Source organism: Lynx canadensis, chromosome B1, assembly GCF_007474595.2.
Source record: "Lynx canadensis isolate LIC74 chromosome B1, mLynCan4.pri.v2, whole genome shotgun sequence".
Classification (NCBI taxonomy): domain Eukaryota; kingdom Metazoa; phylum Chordata; class Mammalia; order Carnivora; family Felidae; genus Lynx; species Lynx canadensis.
Window position 1 is genome coordinate 164,827,425 of NC_044306.2, and position 19,588 is coordinate 164,847,012.

General features: G+C 44.0%; 1 protein-coding gene across 2 annotated transcripts; it reads left to right on the forward strand.

The window, feature by feature from the left end:
• The first annotated feature begins 1,167 nt into the window (after window positions 1-1,167).
• OCIAD2 (OCIA domain containing 2) lies at window positions 1,168-16,235 on the forward strand. Of its 2 annotated transcripts, XM_030313888.1 has the most exons (8): window positions 1,168-1,334; window positions 1,924-2,119; window positions 3,458-3,585; window positions 7,881-7,977; window positions 9,629-9,682; window positions 12,939-12,986; window positions 14,172-14,289; window positions 16,057-16,235. In XM_030313888.1, exons 3-8 carry the CDS (start codon window positions 3,520-3,522, stop codon window positions 16,136-16,138), a joined length of 465 nt encoding a protein of 154 aa, XP_030169748.1. In that variant the 5' UTR covers window positions 1,168-1,334; window positions 1,924-2,119; window positions 3,458-3,519; the 3' UTR covers window positions 16,139-16,235. The 2 variants fall into 2 exon arrangements, with proteins under 2 accessions (XP_030169748.1, XP_030169747.1); XM_030313887.1 differs by lacking the exon at window positions 1,924-2,119.
• The last annotated feature ends 3,353 nt before the right edge of the window (window positions 16,236-19,588 follow it).

Sequence of the window (19,588 nt, forward strand, 5' to 3'; positions counted from 1 at the left end):
AACCAGGACAGGATTGATGGAGTGGGGACTCCAGTTAGGGAGAGGCTCCATGCCAGGCCTCAGGTGGGCAGAGCTGCCTCAACTTGAAGAAAGAAGAATAGAAAGCAGGCAGGGGTGGCTGGTAGAGGGACTATTGAGGGGGTGAGGACTGTGGAGAGCCAGAGGCATTAGAGACCAATCAGGATGGTAGGAAACAGTGAGAAATGATGAGGGCCTTCTACTCGACTTACAACCTGACTTCTAAGTCAACACACTCTCTGAGCCCCAGTGCTGGGCATCCCAGGGGAAGATGCTCAGCTTACAAGAATGAGGAGGTTGGGGTGAGTGATAAAGATGACAAAGGCACTCGGCAGCTTTCCCTCAATGTCAGTGTCAGTGTCAGCCGTTGGGAGTGGCAGGCAGCCAGAGCACAGGGACAGAGAATAATAGAAAGAGAAGGCTTGGGAGCCAGGCTGACCTGGCTTTGACTCCAAAGTCCCAGGCCTTGCACGACACCCGCCTACTCTATAAAATGAAGATGACAGTACTCGCTCTAAAGGTTGTAAAAAGGATTCCATGTGGATGGGTGAAATGAGCGAAAGGGGCCAAAAAGTACAAACTTCAGTTATAAAATAAGTAAATCATGGGCGTGTAATGTACAGCATGGTGACTACAGTTAATAATACTGCATTGCCTATTTGAAAGTTGCCGAGAGAGTAGATCTTAAAAGTTTTCATCCCAAGGGGGAAAAAATGAATTGGTTTTGGTTACTGTATAGTGAGCCACGTCAACTAGACTTAGTGTGATCATTTCACAATGTACGCAAATATCTAATCATGAGGTTTTACATCTGAAATATAATGGTATATGTCAATTATAACCCCCCCTCCTGCAAAAAAAAGGAAGGAAGGCTCGCCTGTAAGTGCATGTGAACACCCGGCCTAGGGAGAGTGTTCGGTAAATGGTAGTTGCAGTTATTGTTGGGATGAAAGAAGTTCTCTGAACGTCGAGGAGGTAGAACCTACCAGGTGTCCAGACTCGTGAGGGGGTGGGAGCCTCCGAGAGCAGCGTTTTAGCCGGAGCGCTGGCGAGCGGGCGCTGACGTCACCGCGGAGAAAGGCGGGGGTTGGGTGCACTCGCCGTGCGAGCCGAGGGGCGGAGCAAGAGGAGGAAGGAGCGGCGCGGGCAGCTCGGGGAAGAGGCGGGGGCCCGGCGGCGGGGAGGCGGCCGAGGCGCGGGGACGGCGCCGGGAGGCGGGAGCAGTCCCGCTGCAGCTGCGGCCGCGGAAGGAGGCGGTCTGGGCTCGGCTTCGCGGGCCCCCAGGCGCGGCCAGCGACGGGTCCCTACCTACGCAGGTGAGCCCGCCCCGGGTGACCGCGGGCGACAGCGGGAGGGACTGCGAGGAGCGGGAAGGGTGGGGGGGGGGGGCGCTCCTCTGCCGCTTTACCGCCGGGGTCCTCAGGGGTGGGACATCTAGAGTCGCCCCTTCCAGCCCCTCCTCTCCTGGCTCGGGCTCCGGCCGACGTCGGGCAAACGTAGGACGCTTGGGGTTGTGCAGGTGGCCTCAGGGTGTAGATCGAGGCAGAGTCCTGCGGGCTGTTTCCGGCTTCCCTCCCCCGCCGCCAGAAAGTGCGGCGACCCCCTCCGCTGTCCGTCTGAGCTAGCACCCCTCCTCGTGCTGCTGCGGGCCTCCCTCCCACTGCCCAGCTGCCAGCACCCCTGCAACCTCAAGCACTGGGGAAGCAGAGGGACCCCAAACCAGCCCCGGGCACGGTGGCGGGAGCTGCACCTGGAAGGCAGCACGCTCCCGGGAGGTTTGCTCAGCTGTGGACTGGTGATTCACTGGGTTTGAGGGGACCCCCAAAGCTGAGATGTGGTGTCCTTGCTTCCGGATTTGAGGCAGCGGCCCAATGCCTAAGCAAAGACTATCTAATTTGGCCTTAGGTCAGCAAAGGCTTCCTGAAGATCCTCAAGAAATAGAGTGCCCAGGGCCACTCTGACAGCTTGCCCTTTACTGCTCATCCGCCCGCGGTGGGCAGGGTCCTGAGCTGGGGTTTATGGACTCCTCCCTCGTCTTCCTTCCTCATCCTTGCAATAGCCCCTCGAGCCCCTTGCTGTATCCATCACCCCCACGTAACAGGTGAGAATGCTGAGGCACAGACACATTCAATCACTTGCCTCAAAGCACAAGGCTAGTGAGGAGTAGAGTTGGGATCTGAACTCAGGTCTCTGATTTCAAGACTTTTCACTGTAGGGTATCGTCATGCTGCCTCTATAATAACATTAGATATCTGAGGTGAAACGTGGTACAACTAAGGGTCCCCTTGGCTCATATGCCTGGCATTTTAGTAGGAAACTGAAATGTGTATGATATTTACTTTGCAGGGAAATAGAATCCAGGGCTATTGAGTGTAGTGGCCATTGTTGGGGTGAGGAGCGGGGTGGGGTCCACCTGGACTATGCCCAACATTGCCAAATCACTTTTCTGAGCCATGTGATACTGATAATTCATTCTCTCCTTTAGAAATTCCTACCCCTCTGTATCAACTATTCCTTCTCAGTCATTTCCTTGGCCTGTTTTGTTTTGTTTTTCTTCTCTTGTTGGTATTCCCTTGGCCTCAAAGCTCACATCTTCCAATACTCTTTGTAGATCACTTTATTCATGTTTCTTGCTTTACCCATCATCTTTACGATGGCACCTCCCAAATTCATCTTTTCAGCCTATGCCTAATCTGTAACTCCAGACCCAAATTATCAAATATTCTAATTCCTGCTGGCTAGTTCCAATGTATGCACCCACAGGCACCCATATCCAGCATTTCCAAACTCAGATTTATCATCTCTGTCCTTCCATGTGGTCTTGGTTCAGGTCTTTTCAGTTCCTTGGCTGGACAATATATTACCTTCCAAACTGGTCTTCCTGCCTCTGGAGCCCATCCACCCCTTGAAAGCTCAAAAATCTTAGCCTTTGGTGTCTTCAGAACTGACTGGAGAGAATAGACCTTTCTTTCTCCTTCCTTAGTACCCTGTACGTACCTGTAACGGAGCCCTTTGCCTATTGTGTAACTGCTGACTTGTCTTTCTTCCCCTTTAGACCCGGGGCTTCTTCAGCACTGATTTGTCTTATCCATCTTTGTATTCCCTGGTCTGGCACATAGTAGGCCCTCCATAAATATTTGTCGTACCTAGTGACCTTGTAATGAATTGAAACTTTTTTTAGGACACAATTTTTAAGTAGTAGCACTGTGCATAGTGCCATTTCACTACACTCTAAATCTAATCTGTCACTAGGTGAGTTAATTTGTGTGCGTTGGTGGGGAAGAAGCATTAGAATGTGAGTTTCGCAGGTGGCTGGAGATGAAGACTAATGATAAAATGAAAATAAGTTTTCCAAATTGGTGAGTTGATACTAAGGGTGTTTTTAAGGTTGATTTAAACATTCAGCCACGGCATAGTGACTCCCTTCTACTTTCCTTAGACTTCGCGTCAACGAATAAGCTGAGTACGCTCAACTAGAAGAGAAGCAGAGACAAAGTCATCATGGCTTCGGTGTCTACTCATGGAAATCAAGATAAAGGCCCCCATTTGCCACCACCAAGCAAGCAGGTATATTTTTAATTTGGACGTCTGCCAACTGAAGAGGAACATCATCCAGAACCTTCCTTAGACCTCATCCTTGGCCAGTCATCTTACTTTTTGCAGTCTGGCACTTTGTTGGATGGGCGCAGAGACAATGGAGTGGGGAAGGAAACTATTTTTCTAGCTTCCTTGGAAAGGAGCCTTTTCAGTTTTTACTTATAAAATCCTTTCTTTATTCTTCCCTGTTTAGACTCTAGCCTGACTCTTACGTAGGCTGTCAAGGACTGAAGAGGTTTCCTTTAGCAGAGCAAAAGTCTTAACTGAATCTAACAGAATGATACATCATGCCTGCTTTTACATTTTTGTTACCAGGGCTAATCATACTGATCTATGCTGCTGACAGGTGTTCCTTAACCACTAAATTAGCGATCAGATTGAGAACCCTAGTGTTAACACGGGCACAATATTTCAAATTGTTCAGAAGGAATAGTATATGTTTCGGGGACACGTAAATGAAGCAAAGAGAAAGTATTGTGATGGGAAAATGGAGTTCCTGTTCTCCAGCATCAACTTTCCCAGCTAAAATGAGTTTATGAAGGGGGGTGATGTTTAAGGAGCAAAGTTTAGGAGAGGTTAACAGACAAATGACACACAGTCACAAGGAAAGGAATTTAGACACCCGAGTTGCCTCTGTGAAATAGAGAACCATGAAACATTTATGGCTCTACAGGAAAGGGTCACCAGAACTCCTCTGTGGAGACTGTGCGGGAGCACCAGTCTTGACTGCAGGACTCACAGCAAGTGTGGTAGTCAGGGTCCCTGAGTCTGGATGCATATATATGTGTGTATTTGGGACAAAGGAGGGAGGGAGATGTGCCCCACCCCTGCTGCACCCATAGGCAGAACCAAGAGGAGATATTTACACTGCGATAAGGAGTGCTTGCTGAGGAACTAAGGTAAGTGGAGGGTGAGAAGAGCTCCCTCTCTCACCCCGTGACTCACTCACCCTGACCACCGTCAGCCAGGCGCTGTGCTGTGGGGAGTTGTAGAGAAAGAAGACAGAGGTCACCTGCTTGAGTTGTTTATAGAACTCTGAAGGCATAGGGGCCGTGAGGTCTTCCCACCTGTCATCATGCATGTAAAGTGCTTGGCACAGTGCCCGGCCCGTGGAAAAGTACTCAAGAAACGGTGGCCGTCATCCACATTGTTATCTACTACAAAGAGTCCAAAAATGAATATTGGCAAAATCAGCAAGGCAAAACTCAAAAGTGAAAGAACTGCACCTCAAGAAAAACATGAAAAATCCAAGAGGTAAATGGCAGAGGTCCTACATAAATAATTCACAAACAAGGAGATACAAGTGTGACTAATATAGTAAGGAGCAAATTAAATAAAATTTGTTTTTAAAAAATGAATGAAGGGCACCTGGGTGGCTCAGTTAGTTAAGCCTCCGACTTCGGCTCAGGTCATGATCTCACAGTTCGTGAGTTCAAGCCCCACATCGGGCTCTGTGCTGACAGCTCAGAGCCTGGAGCCTGCTTTGGATTCTGTGTCTCCCTCTCTCTCTGCCTACCCCCCGCTCACGCTCTGTCTCTTTCTCTGTCTCTCAAAAATAAACATTAAAAAAAAAATTTTTAAAAACGAATGAACCACCCAGAGGATGGAAAAAATTATTTTCAAATGCATATTTGGCAAGGGTCTATTATCCACAATATACAAAGAGCTTTTACAGCTCAACATCAAAGAGAAAAACAGCCCAATTAGAAAAATGGGCAAAGGACTTAAATAGGTATTTCTCCAAGGAATATATGTGAATGGCCAACAAGCAAATGACTAGATGACCAATGTCATTGGTCATTAGGGAAATGCAAATCAAAACCACAATGAGGTACCGTTCACAATCACTAGCATGACCATAATTTAAAACAGAAACAGCTTATTTAGCTTAAATTAATGAAATAATTCATATTGAGAATTTTAACATGCTAATTTGAAAAGAACAAACAAAAGAGAAAATGAGAAGTGTTGGCAAGGATGTGGAAAGGTGGGGACTCTCATACTTTGTTGGTGGGAAAACAGTTTGGCAGCTTCTCAGTAAGTTAAACATAGAATTACCGTATGGGTCAGAAGAATTGAAAACAGGTGTTCAAACAGTTCGTAGCAGCTCTGTTCACAACAGCCGAAAGGTAGAAATGACCCAAATATCTATCAGTAGATGACTGGAGAAACAAAATGTGGTATATCCATGCAATGGGATGTTATTGAGCCACAAAACGGAATGAATTATTGACACGTGCTAGAACATGGATGAACCATAAAAACATCATGCAAAGGGAGAAAAGAGAGCCACAAAAAGAAACATACTGTATGACACCACTTACATAAAACTACCCCAAATGGGCAAATCCGTACAGCCAGAAAGCAGATTAGTGATCGCCAGGGAGCCAAGGGTTGGAGGGAGCGGGAAGTGAGAGGCTCCTTAATGAGTATGGAATTTCCTTTGGGGGTGATGAAAAAGTTCTGGAACTAGACAGTGGTTGTGGCTGCCCAACATTGTGGATGGACTCAGTGCCGTAGATTGTCTAATTTAAAATGGTTGAAATGGTAAGTATTATGTGTGTGTTACCACAATCAAAAAGCATTGAACTACCATATAACAAAAGAGCACAGCCCAGGTTCAGTTGAGGGATTGCCCCAACATTCGAGGAGAAGGGCATTGTGGCTGAAGAATATGTAGATTCTCAAACACATTAGTTATCAGAGAAGTGCAGATAAGAATAAAATATTAACATTTATACCTATTGGACTGTCAACATTTAGAAAACTGGATAATGCCAAATATTCCAAGCTTTTGTTCTTTAACCTGCTTAGAGTCCAGCCTCACTGGCCCCTAGGTGGGGTCTGTAGGCATAGAGGAATGTTCAAGACTGCTGGTGTGGGTAAGTACGATGCAGCCATTGGGGAGAGAACTCTAGCGAGACTTTGTCAAATCAGGAATACACATGCCCTGTATTTTACTTCTAGGGGTATATCTGAGAAATATTCTCACAGGGGACTGTAAGGAGACATGCCCTGGTGAGGAAACATCCTCCAGGAAGCATCCTGGAGAATTAGCCAGCAGTTGGAACAGTGAACTAGATATGTAAGCAACATGGATGGATCTTAAAAGCATAGAGCTGAGTTGAAAACATTTTAAAGGGCGCTTGGGTGGCTCAGGCGGTTAAGCTTCCAACTTTGGCTCAGGTCACGATCCACGGTTTATGGGTTCGAGCCCCGCATCGGGCTCTGTGCTGACAGCTCAGAGCCTGGAGCCTGCTTCAGATTCTGTGTCTCCCTCTCTCTCTCTGCCCCTCCCCTGCACACCCTCTGTCTCTCTCAAAAATAAATAATAAACATTAAAAATATTTTTTAACATTTAAAGTACAATTAAATATACAAAACTTCCATTTGCATAAAAAAAGATGCATGCACCCATAACAGTGAACATTTTGCGGCAATGCATACCAACAAATGATCGGCATTAAGCCCCCAGAATGGCAGTGATAGAGGAGAATATGAGAATAGAGAATGGAAGTAAGAGTGAGTGAGTAATATATACCCACAAAAGGGGAAGGGTGGTATATGATGGGAGTTAGTCCAGATTATAGCATATCAACACAATAAAAAGAATACTAGTAAAAGTGATCATTTCAACCATGTTGGTCATCCCATCAGAAATTACGTGCAGACCACTTACAAATGTGTAAAAAAGAAACCTGTTAAGGTAGAGTATGATGACAAAAAGTCGTTTGTTGGCGAGTTCTTAGCCTAAAAATGCATACAGAAGTATAAACAGATGAATTGGAATGCAGATCTATAAATAGCTAACTTGTAGTACACTGCCCTGAATGGGATCCCAGAGATGGAAACATTGTGCTTTGGGGGAAATCTCTTCTTCACCCAGGAGGCAACTGGGTCTCAAGGACACCAGGCAGGCAAAGGGAGTGAGGAGCATTGCAGGCAGGATGAGCCGCATGGACGGAAGCTGGGGGTAAGAAAGAAAATGTGGCCTCGACAGTGATTCATTGTGACCAGATATCTGCTCCATACTCGCGAGTCCATGAGTCACTCTGCTTCTGCAGCTGGGATGCTTTCCTTGCCTAAACCCACCCAGCGTTCCCAGTTGGAAGGCACTGGCTGAGACTGGTCATTACTCTGCTGGCAGCCACACAGGACACACGCTGTGTGACCTGAGTGAAGAGACCTCCCTGCCCTCCTCTAGAGAAAACAGCAGATGCTTTTCTAATGATTTCAGTCAACTCACCACATAACTTTCCTTGCAGAGTCTATTATTTTGTCCAAAATCAAAACTGCACATCCACAGAGGAGAGATTTCAAAGATTATCCGAGAGTGTCAAGAAGAAAGCTTCTGGAAGAGAGGTAATTGAACCCCTCTTAATCTTTGCTAACACCATATTTGCTGCAATAAACTGCCCAAATATCACAGTAGAATTATGGTAACGAGTCCCTTTTGAGCAGAGACTGCATAATTCCCTGAAGAACTTTACATATCAGTGGCTGTTTCGATTCTAAATCCATATTGAAGCCCTTTTAAGTGCAGAGGTCATACCTGATGTAGGAACACCTTCCCTCACTTAGCAAGAAGTGATACACACTTTCCTCCGTGTGACCAAGGACGTGTGCCAAGAGTGTTATTTAGAATTTCTGGAAAGATTTGACCCTCCTACATTTCACTAGACTAACTTTCATTGAGTTCGGAAATAATATCAGGTTCATTGCTTCATCCCAGAGCCAAGCACAGCACTACACATATAGAAATTGCCTATTAAATATTTGTGGAATAAGAATAAATAAATAAACATTAAAATTTTTGTGATACGAGTAAAAAGTGACAACATTCCGTTAATAATAATTCTCTTACAATGTCTCTGAAATAACCTTTTCTGCTGATTCACTTCCTCTTGCTGGGCCTGTCTTATATAAGGCGAGGGTGTGAATTCATGCTGCGCATTAAGGTCTCTTCCAATTTAAAAAATTCATGATTTGTCATTTGAAAATGTCATAATAGAGCCCATAGATTTAGTCCCAGTGTTTTGCAGCATTGGGATAATTTATACTTTGAAATACACATTTTTTTCGTTTCTCAAATCATTCAAGTTCAATATCAATTGTTTTGGAATTGGAAGCAATACTTTAGAACTTGATATTATATTTTATGATTCTTGATTGTGCTCCTAGAAATTCACAAGTTTGTTTTTTGTTTTTTTGTTTTTTTTTTTTTTTACAACCTATGAATAAGTAATTTAAGTAAGCACTAGTAGATTAACATTTCAGTATGACCCATTTGTCTGCCATCAGGTAGATATGAGTGGAAACATTGGTTGCTATTTGATTTTTCTCTTGCTGGGAGGAGCTGGATGTTGATCAGTGCTCTCTGCTCTTGGAAGAAGTGTTGCGTTTTGATAGAACTAGATACTGCCTTTGCCAAACTAACTTGCCTGTTTTAAAAATCATAGCTCAGCACCGCCCATGTTTAACATGAATGTGATAATCTCATAATCTTCAGAAAATAGACATATCCAAATTGTGACATATCCAAAATATCCTCTGAGACAAAAGCTGGGAACGGTCCTAGATCAGGTATGCCAGAGTTTAGTGTATTGTTTTTTAACTTTTCTGTAGGATTGAAATTTTCAAAAGACAGCTAAAGGCGACTCCCAGATTCAACGGCTAAGTGTGCACTCTCACTAAGATACCTTTGTCGTCTGTGGCGCTCAGCATCTGGTGCGTGGTGGGCGGTCCCTAAAGGCGGGTGTCAGAGCTGGAGTGGCACGGGGCTAGGTTTTGTCATGGTAATGCTGTGCCTCCCGGCTGAGTGACTGGGACAGATCTCAAGAAAATTCTTCATGCGGTGCTTAATAAATACTTGTTGAATAAGTAAAATAACAAATGACTAACACCTCGTTGCCAAGGTAGATAAGAGAAGAAAACACAGGCTAATTTCCCCTGACTTCTGGGTGAGGTGCCAAGTTTTAAACTAGCGATATTGAACCGCATCTTTCTTTTGCAGCTCTGCCTTTTTCTCTTGTGAGCATGCTCGCCACCCAAGGACTAGTCCACCACGGTAAGATTCAGAATCAGTTATTGTTCGACTTGAGAGCCCAGGTTTCAGTGATGCTCCTGGCAGCTTTTTGGCACTTGGCATTTGTTTTTTGGTGGAAGATTTATGTATGCAGGTTTTTGCTTATTTTCAGCCTAAGCACCCCCTCTCCCGAAGATGTCCTAATCTCCAGAAGGAGTGGCTATATTAAGTTGCGTGGCAAAGGGAAATTAAAGTTGCAGACGAATTAAAGCTGTTCATCAGCTGACCTTAAAATAGAGAGATTATTGGGGCGCCTGGGTGGCTCAGTCCGTTAAGTATCCGACTTCGGTTCAGGTCATGATCTCGCGGTTTGTTGGTTTGAGCCCCGCGTCGGACTCTGTGCTGACAGCTCAGACCTGGAGCCTGCTTCATATTCTGTGTCTCCCTCTCTCTCTCTCAAAAATAAACATTAAAAAAAATTTTTTTTAATAGATTTTTCTGCATTATCTAGATGGGCCCAGTGTAATCAAAGGGTCATTAAAAATGCAAGGGTGGATGAGAAGAAGGAACCAGGGGGATGGCAGCACCAGAAAGGCTCAGTTCCACACTGTTGGCTATGAAGACGGAGGAGGGGCCCAGGAGTCTGGGATGTGGCTGGCCTCTGGAAGCTGGAAACAGAGAAACTCTAGAACTTCCAGAAAGGAATGCGGCCCTACTACTATCTTGATTTTAGCCCAGTGCTGTGGTCTGAATATTTGTGTCACCCCAAATTCACTTGTTGAACTCCTAAGGCCCAGTGTGATGGTATTAGGAAGGGGGCCTTGGGCAGGGGTGGAGCCATCATGAAGGGATTAGCGCCCTTGTAAAAGAGATCCCGGGCCCCTTTCATCACATAATGATGCAACAGGAAGTCTGCAACCCCGAAGAGGGCCCTCACCCAACCATGCTGGCACCTGATCTTGGACTTCAGCCTCCAGAACTGTGAGAAATGAATTTCTTTTGTTGCTAAGCCACCCAGTCTGCCATATTTTGGTGTAGCTGCCCAAATGGTCTGTCACCCAGTGAGACCCATTTTGAGCCTCTGAGCTCCAGAACTATAAGGTAACAAATTTGTGTTGCTTTAAACCACTGAGTTTGTGGTGAGTTGTTACAGCAGCCACAGGATACTGAGGCAGCGGCTTTCTCTGTGCCAGAGTCCCTGTGTCTCCCAGGGTCTCCAGGTATGGTTAGACAGATTGTTTCCCGCCCAGCTGTGCTCCAAGGAGGTAAGTCACACTGAAATCCACCCGAACTCTGTCCATCACGCCATTCCTCATGGCAAGAGGCTGCATGCAAGAGGCTACATCTGCCTAAGGAAGGGACCCTGTCTAATCTGAGCAACAGATCGAGAGAACTAGCAGCCGCCCAGCACCTCCCCACATAACCTCTTCCTGCCTCTTAGAGGTTTCCACTTTTCCTGTCTGTTCTCCCTTTCTCGCTCTCTTCTTTCTTCTCTCTCCATCTCACCAGAGCCTCCATAGACATTGCTTGGTCCCCAGATAACAAGAAGGTACCTGGCCTTGTTGAAGACCACTATACTAAACACTGCTGATTACCAGGATTTTTTTTTTTTTTTTTTTTAAAGTAGGCTCCATGCCCAGCACAGAGTGCAATGCGGGCGTGAACTCATAAGCCTGAGATCAAGACCTGAGCTGAGATCAAGTGGGACGCTTAACTGACTGAGCCACTCAGGTGCCCCAATTACCAGGATTTTTAAAAGACTATTTGTACCCAGCAAACATGAGGGAAAATGTTCTAGTTCCTTTTGGGGTGTCAGAGACCACATATGTCACATATCCAGGAGAATCCCATTTCACTCAATATTATTCTTGTCTTTAAAGGTGATTTGTTAAATGTAATTTCATTTTTATAACTTCAAGGTAGCCTTTTTATAGAAATATATTCATCAATCAGTAACAAGCCTTCATCAGACCACTTCTGACAACAAAAAACTACGGCCATGACATCTATAGGGGTTATGTTTTATAAATATTAAACTGCTTAAAATCTACAGTTTTCTGCATGTGTACAGATATACCTTTCCAGGTTTGTATATTAATTTTCCATGGCTGCTATAATAAATTACCACAAATATGGTGGCTTAAAACAATACAAATTGCTTATCTCGGGGTTTCAGAGGTCAAAAGTCCAAAATGGGTCTCACTGGGCTGAAATCAAAGTGTTGGCAATGCTGCATTCCTTGGGGGGGGGGGTGAGGGGGGTATGGGGCTTCCTTTCCCTTTCCAGCTTCTAGAGACCACCCACATTCTCTGGCTCATGGCCCCTTCCTCTGTCTGTGAAGCCAGCAACACTGAGGCGAGATCTTCTCATACTGCCATGATATGTCTCTGAATCTCTCTTCCATATTGAAGATGATTACATCTTTTTTTTTTAATGTTTTTAATGTTTATTTCATTTTTGAGAGACAGAGCATAAGCGGGGGAGGGGCAGGGAAAGAGGGAGACACAGAATCGGAAGCAGGCCCCAGGCTCTGAGCTGTCAGCACAGAACCCAATGCGGGGCTCGAGATCATGACCTGAGCCAAAGTCAGCACTTAACTGACTGAGCCACCCAGGTGGCCCTCAAGATGATTGCATCTTGATTACATTGGGTCCACCCAGATAATCCAGGATAATCTTCCTATTTTAAAATTACTCGATTAGCAACCTTAATCCCATTTTCTTCATAGTTTCCAGGGATTGGGATGTGGACATCTTTAGGAGACCATTACTCTGCCTTCCATAGGTTTTATTGTTTTCATTTTAAAATTATGATACATATACTGTGAATCTCTAAACTGAGACTTCATGTTGAGTTACTTAAAAAGGGGAGGGGACTATGCCTAATTGCTTGGAACTAGATTGTTAGCCCCCTCTTTGCGTTGATACCATTTTTTTTTTAATTTTATTTTTTAAGTAATCTCTACACCCCATGTGGGGGTTGAACGTAGAACGCCAAGATCTAGAGTTGCATTCTCTACGGATTGTGCCAGCCAGGCGCCCCCCCCTTAATATATTTAAATTAGTCTTAAATGGTCTGTTTCATGTTCTTTTTCTGTACATTAAAGCTACTAATACTTTGCTACTTGCTAAAAATGATTGAGAGTTAAATTCAATTAAGAATTGACTTATAACTTTTAAAAAATCATCTCTTTAAGAATCTGTGTATATCAAGATTTACTTTAAAGGTTTATTTACATTTTATAAATTTAAATAAGATATAAAATGTAATAATAATGTATTTATATATTACTTCTTAGGTTATTTAGCATCTAATCCAAGATTTGGATCATTGCCCAAAGTTGCACGTAAGTTATAGAAGTTAAAAAAACAAACACTAAAAAGATTCATTTTTTTTTTTAAAAAAACAAGATGTTTATAGCAACTGGAGATATGAATGTCAGGTTAACAAACTGCCTGCGTTGACTCTCTGAAAAATCAGTCTGTTTTTTTGTCGCTTTGACGTTCTTAGTTCATTCAACACTTTCTGATATAAGACTGAGCAGTAGGGACTCCACCTTAGGCCTCGTTAAAGCCTGGACTCAGAGGCATGGGCACAACATACAAGAGGAGACCAAGCAGAGCCTCTGGATGATAGAGCCATTAGGGCCTGCCATTCTCTTCTTTTGGCTAGTTAGCCGGGTTTTTTCTAAATATTTTCTTTTTTTTTAATTTTTTTTAATTTTTTAATGTTTATTTATTTTTGAGAGAGAGAAACAGAGCATGAGTGGGGGAGGGGCAGAGAGAGAGGGAGACACAGAATCCGAAGCGGGCTCCAGGCTCTGGGCTGTCAAACTCGCAAACCGCGAGATCATGACTGAGCCACCCAGGCACCCCCAGGATATTTTCTATAATGGACCTACCAAATTAATAATTTTTAAAAATCAGAGACTTTCTAGTAATATGTTTCCCACAAACTTGGGGTTTCATCTTCTTCCACTCATACACAGACCCGTTATGTACAAAGAGGACGCGTTCCAGTTCAGGGTCTGAAACCTCATTCCCAGCAAGAAGAGCAGGTTGGACATTTCTCCCTTAGGAGATTCCCTCTGCCTCGTGAGCTCTCTTCCCTGCAGGCAAGATGGAGTGCCGCTGCCCCTACTGTAACCCATCAAGAGAATTAAGGGCCTTTCTTGCCCCAGGATTTGGAATCCACCTACGGCCACCGCCCAAAGCCCACCCCTCCCTGCCCTGGGGCCTCAGGCATTTGTTTGCCACCTGGGCCTCCCACTGGCTGCCTGCCTCAGAGACAGCACCTTTGCTGGCTCTATCCTGGCCCTTCCACCACCAGCTCAAAACTGAGGAGCTCAGAAAGCCTCCATTTCCCAATGCTGCTCTTTAATAGGGAGACTCATTGTCAGAGGTTTTGTTCGTTGATTTATCACAGTACTTTTCATGTAAGAATTACTACTGTTAATGTAGAAAGTTCTAGAAGATAATTAATAGAGGCGATGCTGAGCTTTTCAATTATCTTTCCACACCTGCTTTTACAGTTGCGGGTATCTTGGGATTTGCCCTTGGAAAGGCATCATACATACGAGTGTGCCAGAGTAAATTCCATTCCGTGGAAGATCAGCTCCGTGGGGCTGGTTTTGGTCCAGGGCATAACAGGTTTGTAACTGTTTAAAAATTTTTATTAAGTTCTTAAATTTTAATTCCAGAGTAATTAATGCACAGTGTTCTATTAGTTTCAGGGGTACAATACAGTGATTCAACAGCTCCATGTATTAGCCAGTGCTCATCATGTCAAGTGTACTCTTAATCCCCTTCACCTGCTTCCCCCAGCCCCCCACCCAGCTCCCCCCTGGTAACCATCGGACTGTTCTCTATAGTTAAGAGTCTGTTTTTTAATTTGTCTCTCTCTTTCTCTCTCTCTCTCTCAATTTGTTCCCCTTTGCTCACTTGTTTTGTTTCTAAAATTCCACATATGAATGAAATCATATGGCATTTGTCTTTCTTATTTCACTTAGCATAATACTCTCTAGATTCATCCATGTCATTGCAACAGGTTTGTAATCTTTTTGGCTGAGGGACTGTTTTTATTTATTCATTTATTTATTATTTTTATTGGAGAAAATAAAAGAGAGAGAGCAAGCACGCGTGCACACAAGCAGTGGAGAGGGGCAGAGAGAGAGAAAGAGAGAATCTCAAGCAGGCTCCATGCTTAGCATGGAACCCAACGCGGGGCTTGATCCCACGACTGTGGGGCTCAAACTCAACAACCATGAGATCATGACCTGAGCCAAAATCAAGAGTCAGATGTTCAACCGACTGAGCCACCCAGACACCCCTTTGACTGAGCGATTGTAATGAAGATAATTATAAAAAGTTAAATAAGGCCTTTTCACCACTTACAATATTAGACAATTTTTAACATATCTCTATATTGAAAAAAAACCTCTTTAACTCTCAATTTTTGAGCTGTTGCTATTCAATAATAAGTACCTGTTTCATTTGCTCAACATTGAGCACTTACTGTGTTTGAGACATCGTGCAGGTCTCTAACGAATACCTTCATCAGCAGACATGGCTTCTACAATCACGGGGTCACACCGGATTTGAACAGGTTTCTTTACAGCAGGACTTCTCAGAACCCTTCTAGGTTGGCGTGTATTGCGATTCTCATTCAGAGGTGTCAGCCATGAGACTCTGGAGTTAAGGACATTACCCCGGTGGTTAGAGTACCCAGGTGAAAACCAGTTCTACTGCTTACAAAGCTGTGTAACCTTGGACAAGTGTCTTACCCTCTCTGATTTTCAGTTTCCTCCTCTGTAGAAAGTGGTGATCAGAATTGTTTTCGTGGCATGTTACAAGGAATAGGAGTGATTATTTATGACAGTGAGGGCCCAGTAAATAGTACTTATTTCTATGATAGTACTGATAGGTTTGGTGTTAGGAACACATTTCTTTCAAGACCTTGACTTGTCACAGTGGGTTCTATTTGAAAGGCAGCATGAAACCTGTGAAAACATCAGACGTGAAGATCATTATTGACCTTTGTGAGGGGATGAGATTCTGGGGGGTGGTCTCAAACCAAGAGACAACTCCTGTTTTTCCTTTAAATATTAGAACTTGTGAGGGGCACCTGGGTGGCTCAGTCAGTTAAGCATCCAACTCTCTTTTGGTTCAGGTCATGATCCCAGGGTCATAGGATCGAGCCCTATGTCAGGCTCCATGCTGAGCATGGAACCTGCTTAAGATTCTCCCTCTCTGCCCCTCTTTTGCACGCACACTCTCTCTCTCTCAAAATAAATTAAAAAAATAAAAAATTAGGCTAGTGAACTTCCACATAGAAGACGCCTCCCAGTCATGCTGTGTTAGGACTAGATAGACCAACCAGTGACAAAGCACAGACTTCTGTTTTTGCTTCCATTCTAGGCACTGCCTGCTTACCTGTGAGGAGTGCAAAATCAAGCACGGATTACACGAGAAGGGAAGCTCTCAGCCTTCAGCTTCTTAAACTTGTCTCTATGGCTTTGGAAGTTCCTTAAACCTCTCTCTGAATTTGTACACACTTAGAATTTCAAGTGTACTTTAAAATAACATATGTATATGGGGCGCCTGGGTGGCGCAGTCGGTTGGGCGTCCGACTTCAGCCAGGTCACGATCTCGCGGTCCGGGAGTTCGAGCCCCGCGTCGGGCTCTGGGCTGATGGCTCAGAGCCTGGAGCCTGTTTCCGACTCTGTGTCTCCCTCTCTCTCTGCCCCTCCCCCGTTCATGCTCTGTCTCTCTCTGTCTCAAAAATAAATAAACGTTGAAAAAAAAAATTAAAATAACATATGTATAGTGGAACAGAAACATTGTGCTTCTCTCTTTTTGACATGCTTTCTGGGGAAGATTCTCAATTGAAGCGAGCAGTATATGTGTGTCCGCGATTTGAGAACTTGTCGGGGGCATTCACACACCAAAAAAGAAATTACATTGCATTCCTTAACTTGCTTACAGCTGAGTAAAAGCGCTTCAAGTCTTCGCTGATTTGGGCCATCCATTCTTTCACTCTGCTTTTGTCCAGGGTTTTAAGATCGCGGATACAGGATGGGAGTGAATATTCAGGAACTTGGGAAGCCATGCCCCAAAGAAAACCAATGTGTCTAGAGGTAGAAACACGGGACAAGAAAGACTGTGTCTTCTAGGTTTGAGAAGTGCTTTCTAAAATATAGGAACCAAGATGTTTAAGTTGATAAAAAATATTTCCCTTGAAAGAGTCAGAATTTGAATCCACTGCCCTTTCAGTGACATAGATGACTTTGTGCCTCATTGGTGTGGTGAAGTTTTGGAAGAACCCATCATCTTTAGGTTACTTGTTTAGCATGCTCATGGTCAGCACTAAAGAACTGGGTTCTTAAACTTGACTTTCCAAACTGCCCCTCCTTCTCCCAAGGAACAATTTGTTTATGGGAACGATCACTTGAAGAATTAATTCACGGAATGATAAACTTTTGGGGCTATAAGGAGCTCAGAAGCAGTCAATCCAACCCCAGGAGTTGGATTCCTATTCTCCTACCAGGTTTTCTGCATGAAAAAACCAACCAACCAACCAGCCAGCCAGCTAACCTCTTCCACTGGAGACCTTGCATTTTATGGCAAGTTGTCTGAGACCTTCATAAACATTTAATTTGCATCTTCACATTTTCTCAGGAAAATGCTTTATGTATGTGTCGCCATTTATTTACTGGTTTGTGTGTGCGTGCACGCTTGTGCATACGTGTACCTGTTTGTATTAATACATCTTGAAACCATGTATAAAAAGGAAAATCTCATCAGAAGTTAATAATTGATCTGAAATATCTCATTTTAAATATCAAAAATATTTGGGAAATTTTCTTTTTACATGAACCTTAAGTGTATGACATGGAGGGTTTTGTTTTTTTTTAAGTTCATTTATTTTTGAGAGAGAGACAGAGTACAAGTGTTGGGAGGGGCAGAGAGAGTGAGAGAGACAGAGAATCTGTTAGCACAGAGACTGACATGGGACTTGATCTCACGAAGCTTGAGATCATGACCTGAGCTGAAATCAACACTTGGATGCTTACCACCCAGGCGTACCTGAAATGGTGTGGTTTTGACTTCATCTCCTTCATAGTACATATCCTGGTCTTTCAGTTGATAAAGTTCTATTTCTGTAAATCAGAAGCCAACAATCCTAGCTTCGTGGATGCAGTTGAACTTCTGACTCTGGCAACGAACTAGTGGGGACTCTGTTCTCTGGGTGATTGGCAACAATTCAGAATTAGGCACATTTATTTCCTACAAGCCAGAAAATGATTTCCCAGGGATCAGAACATCTTCAGATTGCCAAGCACAGCAAGTCAGTGTTGAAATCAGTCTTGGGGTACTGGGAAAAGATGAATCTATTATTGTTGAAAAGGCCCATTGTTTTTATAGCTGACGTCTTCATATTACCTCCTGAGTCAAATTGGATTTATTGTTTGGGCTCTCTGCTTTTCCTAAGCAGGTAAGTTATTCATTGAAACAGTTCATCACAGTGATCTTTCCTTTCACGGGGTGAAAGGAAATCAATAAAGAAAAAACTGGAAGGTCATCCAAGAAATCTCAAATATTTTGCTGCTTTCTCTATTGCATATATTAGGAAGCATGTATCGTGGGGAGAATGTTTCTTGCAGGAAGATGTGTCAAAAGAGTAGCATTTGTCTTGCAGCATTTAGAGATTACCAACACTCGTCACCAAGCTGGTCATAAGCTTATGAGAGCATTGCCTTCATGATAAAAACAGACAAAAAAGAGGTACTGTATATAATGCTTATATATTTTAAAAATTCTCACTTAAGGGGCTCAATCAGTTAAGCATCTGACTTTGGCTCAGGTAATGACCTCACGGTTCATGAGTTTGAGCCCTGCATCTGCTCTCTGCTGTCAGTGCTGAGCCCACCTTGGATCTTCTCTCTCTCTCACTGTCACTCTGCCCCTCACCTGTTCATGTGAGCGTGTGCATGCGCATGCACACTCTCTCTCTCTCTCTCTCAAAAATAAACATTAAAAAAATATGTCTCACTTAAGCAAAGATATTCTCTTCCCTTGCTGTCAGAATAAATGATTTATCTATTGTCTGTTAATGTCATGAAAGTAATGTTATCTTCAATGACTTGATTAAGCAATGAAAAGGTCATACAGATCATTTTCTTGATGTTCAACTAATGCAATCTGGTAATCAACAAAACTTTTCCACGTTAGAGCTCAACTATAGAATTTGATTTCATAGACATTTGAGGTTTGCACAGGGGCACCTGCATGACTCAGTGGGTTGAGCGCCTGACTCTTGATTTCGGCTCAGATCATGATCTCATGGTCATGAGATCGAGCCCTGCATCAAGATTCTCTGTCCCTCTCCCTCAACCCCTTCCCTGCTCTCTCTCTCTCTCTCACTCTCTCAAAAGACAAAACAAAAGTTTGCAGAGATTTCAGTGAATAACCCAGAGGCAGCAAAGTCCAGGACCAGATAATCGAGTGAAGCTGAACTAGTGTAGTGGCATGTTAAACCCAGTCTTCTTCCACAACACATACAAGTATGTGGGCCCACTGTTGCCAGATCTTCCAGCTTTTCAAAACAAATAACACAGGTTTTTATGTGAGGATTCTGGTTTTTATATGTTCATTCTTTCATATATTCAATTACTGAGCACCCAGTCTGTGCCTAGGCACAGTCCTAGATCCTGGAAATGCAACAGTGAACACAACTGACAGAATTCTATGTCTTTCTGGAGTTGGTATTCTTTTTTTTTAAATTTTTTGGGGTGCCCGGGGGGCTCAGCCGGTTGAGCGTCCGACTTCAGCTCAGGTCATGATCTCACCGTCTGTGAGTTCGAGCCCCGCATCGGGCTCTGTGCTGATGGCTCAGAGCCTGGAGCCTGCTTCGAATTCTGTGTCCCTCTCTCGCTCTGCTCCTCCCCTG